This window comes from Macadamia integrifolia, chromosome 7 (genome assembly GCF_013358625.1).
Source record: "Macadamia integrifolia cultivar HAES 741 chromosome 7, SCU_Mint_v3, whole genome shotgun sequence".
Classification (NCBI taxonomy): Eukaryota; Viridiplantae; Streptophyta; class Magnoliopsida; order Proteales; family Proteaceae; genus Macadamia; species Macadamia integrifolia.
This window is the reverse complement of record NC_056563.1, coordinates 1,608,761-1,613,249: the sequence shown is the minus strand read 5'-3', so window position 1 is coordinate 1,613,249 and position 4,489 is coordinate 1,608,761. Positions and strand designations below refer to the sequence as shown.

At 35.6% G+C, this 4,489-nt stretch overlaps 1 protein-coding gene across 2 annotated transcripts in view; it reads right to left on the bottom strand.

Moving 5' to 3' along the window:
• Positions 1-610: 610 nt before the first annotated feature.
• The window catches only part of LOC122084011 (probable nucleoside diphosphate kinase 5), a 7,771-nt gene continuing 3,892 nt past the window's right edge, over positions 611-4,489 (bottom strand). For both annotated transcript variants that reach the window (XM_042651989.1, XM_042651990.1), the window contains exons 4-5: positions 2,067-2,179; positions 611-893 (exon numbers count right to left, since the gene is read on the bottom strand). In XM_042651989.1, coding sequence (XP_042507923.1) covers positions 862-893; positions 2,067-2,179 — 145 coding nt within the window. In that variant the 3' untranslated portion in view covers positions 611-861. The remainder of the gene's footprint in view (positions 894-2,066; positions 2,180-4,489) is intronic.

Here is a 4,489-nt window from a genome sequence, read left to right as displayed (position 1 = left end):
CAAATAAATAAATAATGTGCACACCAGTAATTGGACTATCGCAGATGACACATTGCCGATAAATGTGAGGCTATATGATTAAATTTGATACATAGCCAATTCAGATCATTACCTACATTTCCAACATAAGGAATTGCCACATCGCTCTTCCATGCAGTACAACCAGTTGTGCATTAATTATCAATAGTTGACTGAGCAACACCAGAAACCTTTTAGCAGAAGGATTCTTTCTTAGTAAGAAATCAGGTAGTGTAGGTTACATTAAACTTAGATAAATGATGCTTAGTTATCATAAAAAATTAAAAGCCACCTTGACCGTATTGGCCAGTAAAAGGAACTAGAGATGTTTCTTCGTTTTAATAGAATTAAGATATATTTCCACCCCTCCTGCTTATTATTCTGGTGTGTGGATCTTCACCTTATGTCTAATGGGTTGCGTAGTTCAGGGCTGTATGTCCCTTATCTAGGCTGTAACATATTTTTTTATATGTATAAGTTTTAAAGGGCCCTTGGGATGCTCAGGGTTAAATGCAAAATAGAAGGCAAGGAAATGCAATCATCCGTTAAAAAATTTCACGCTACATATCCATTTTAAAAAGGATGATCATGATAGCTAAAAGTGAGATAGCAATTGATAAATCTTCAAGCCACAAAAGAACAAGCTAGGATCAGAATATGGATCAACTCTAATCATTTCAGGAAAAATAAATAAATAAAATGCTGGTTACAGTAAATGTTACATAAGATGAATAGATTCTTCTGTGGCAGTTAATGGGAGGTTTAAGCAGGGTAAAAGCAATTTTTGAGAGAGAGAGAAGAGAGAGAGAGAGTAATCTGGTAGGTCGAATTCAGTAGTACCTTCTATAGTTCATCGTGATTTGTGATACCTTCTCCTGCAGTGAACATACAGCAAAGAAGAAATAAGAGTTCTCTCTTTTGCTTTACTTCCTTCCTCATGACAGGCGGATATTTAGAAGAAAATAAGGAAATAAGAAAATTAGTGGTTAAGACTACCAACTAGAATTTCATTTTTCATTTTTAGTACATCTAAATTTATATTATGTTCGATTTAGAATATTTAAATTCTATTTAGAATTAGATTAAAATTAGTGGTTAACACTACCAACTAGTTTTCGTAAGATTTTTCAAAGAAAGGGTACTCAATCTGCTTACTCACGACTCCAGGAGAACAGTCAGAAGACAATTCTAACAAGGACGATGTTCAGATTACCCTTGAATTATTGACCAGAAAGGAACATGGGAAACTAAAGTTTCAGTTTTTAGACTAAATGGTGAAATTGATTTGAGTTTCTTGAATAATCTATGGAAAATGTACTAAACAACCAAAAGTTCAGTCACACCAGTTGATCAGAAAGGAGTGTGTGTGTGAGTGTGTGTACACAAGACCTTTATATTCTGCCAAAGAAGAAAAATTTCACAATGAGATTTTCATTTTTTGGTCTGACTAAATGAACCTTTACAAGCTTCCAGGTATCTTCAAAATATATTTCATTAAATCATTTAGAAAATATATTTCGTTAAACCATTTAGACACATTTGCTTTGTCAGCATTGGCAAGTATCACCACTTGGACCCAAGTCCCTAACTCTTTGCACCAATAGGAGGGGTGGGAATTTTATGAGGAGAGAGAGTATGGGACCCATGGGTGGTATGTGAGAGGGCATGCACACGAATCTGAACTCTGGCATCGTGCGCTTCCTTTTCCCCTCAAAATATATACATATTTAGACAAAAAAATATTGACCATTGCACGTTATGTCATGTTTCTATGTAAACAACCAATAATTACATGTGTAGTTTATGAACCAAGAAATAGCACTAACCATTCCAATTTCTTTTTGTATTTCAAAATTAAAAGGAGTTTAAAACAAAATCGTTAACAAGAAATGAACCACTTCCCAGTGTGTGTGAGATTTAGATACAATGTGTAGGATCACTACTACTCAGGAGAAATTTGATGCATCTTATAATCATAGAGCATCCATTAAAAGGTGTCTAGTAAAAGTGTAAGAAAAACAAAATATGTGATGTGATTAGAAAGTGACCTGATGATAACATCTCCCCAAAGAAAAATGAAATCTCCCTTGCAGCAGATTGAGGAGAATCTGAACCATGAACACAATTTCTTTCCAAATCCAACCCACAGAGGGCTCTGATACTGGAAATGAGTAGAAAAAAACAGTACAATAATATCAGCAAATATAGTACCACAAAAAAGGTAAATATACAAAAATCTGTGAGATAACCAATCACGTGCAAGTCCAAAACTGTAGCATTTAATAATGAGGCTGTGAATGAATCCTTCACACATATACATCTTCTATTCCAACCAACTGCAATATGGGGAAGTATGTTTGAAACTTTCAGAAGGCAGCCTATCTGACTGAGGACCTCCAAACCAAAAATTGGTGCAGTAGGATGATTCATATTATGGGGATTGCTCCCAGCACCCAAAGAGATTAAAGAAGATCTACAAGACTAGAACCAAGGTCTCTAAGTACTGAACCAGCATTATAAAGATGGTACGGGGCCCATATGGAGGTTTCTCAGCCATGGAACCCACACATGTGGTGTGGAATGCATAAAGTAGCTGCGTTGGAGTAATGCATTTTTATTTTTTTAGTTTAGTCAGTTTCTATTGGCTATGAGTTAAAAAAGACACTTTTTTGGGAATTAGTCTGAAATTGAATCCTAGTAGCCACATGTTACCTGCACACCTCCAAGCAGGAAAATAGGAGTTGCCACCTTGGCAGGTTCCCTAGCCATGGGACCCACATACATGTGCGGAGGGGAATATAAGTCAGCTGCATTGAGGTTTTGACATTTTGATTTTATTTTATCCATTCTCTTAGTTATGGGTCAGAAGGATAATTATATGGGAAATTGATGTACGTCTTAGTAGCCTTGTTATCTACACACCTCAAAGCAGGAAAATAGGAGCTCCAACCATGCCCAAGTGCCCAACATGACATCAACTTGGGTGCCAAGGTGTATCCATAATAATATGTCAAAACAATACAACCTAGTATCCAAAACCATTGACCCCAAAATATATTATGTAAAAGCAATACCTAGTTGCTCACACAAGTATATAACTTGAACTACAGTTGGGGAAGGGATTTACAGATGTTGGGGATGTCCAGCCTTGCCTATTGTGTCTATTAGAAGGCAATATATTAGGGATAGTAAAATAAACTTTCCTGCAATGCATTTTTTGAAATATGTTTTTGCACACAGAACTTACTATCCATGTTTAATTTTTCTACCAAACCATGGTCTTTTGTTCTCCCTACAACTAAACTTACTATCCGTGATACATTTTAGTAACCAAACAACTCCGGCTAATTGTATGCCCAAAAAAGCAATCCCTAACCATCAACTTGAATAATTCACAACCCCTTTACTAAAAAAAGAATAATCCACAACCCCTAAAAAATATAGTTGCCAAGAACAAGGTAAATGAATTTAACTACTGGAATGGGTATGAATTTAACTACTGGAATGGGTTTAAGATTCAACCGAGAAAAACAACTGTTGATGAAGAATACCAATCAGTCAGCAATAAAACAGTAAAAATTGAGTGAACTTTATAATGGATGATAAGTATTGAATGAAAGGTGCAATCCAGATCGCTAAAGATTGATATATGATATTCAATTCAAGAATAAAAGCGTGTCCAAGAACTAATGACAGAATTAGGTATTGCAATGAATAATGACAGAAAGAGAGAAATAATTTGAAACAATAATAAAACAGGTACTAATGGCTGGACAATGAGACAATCTGACCTGTGTTTTAGATAAAGTTGCAAACAGCAAGCTTATAATAAGAGGCAATAGCAATAGAGAGTGCAAACACCTAGACATGGCCTGGGCTTTTCAAAATCTCACACTAACCAATCTTTCCATTACTCCAGATCAATCTAATTAAACAACTAAATTCAAAATGACTCAAAACATGGACCATAAATAAGCACCACAATGTATAATTTAATAAAATCCTACTTACAGTTTGTCTTAATAACTTAAGCAATGCACCCCAGAATATCTACAATAAATAATAAGAAGATGAGAAAATACTCCATATAACTAGTGTTCAGAGGATCACTAATCAGTTCCTCCTCTTCACCTGTAAACCCCTCCAAGAGCTAAAATAATTAAGGGCTTCACATGGAGTAGAATAGACAGCTTGAATCCTTTCCTAGTAGCATTAAGATCTCATTGCTTTGGCTTTCTGCACTTGCATCATAAGGTGTTGCGGTCTGTGGTTCTAACAGTCGCCCATTATATCTCCGAACCAGCTAATATAGAGCCAATACACCAAATTATCTCTGCCTCAAAGAAGAACATCCATTTTTTTTATCTTCTAGTCATGCATCAATCCTGCTAAATTTCTTCTAGAGCGCCACTATCCCATGCTTCTTCTTTGTAGGATTTATGTAGCCAAATGGCCCAAACCTAGTTGTTCT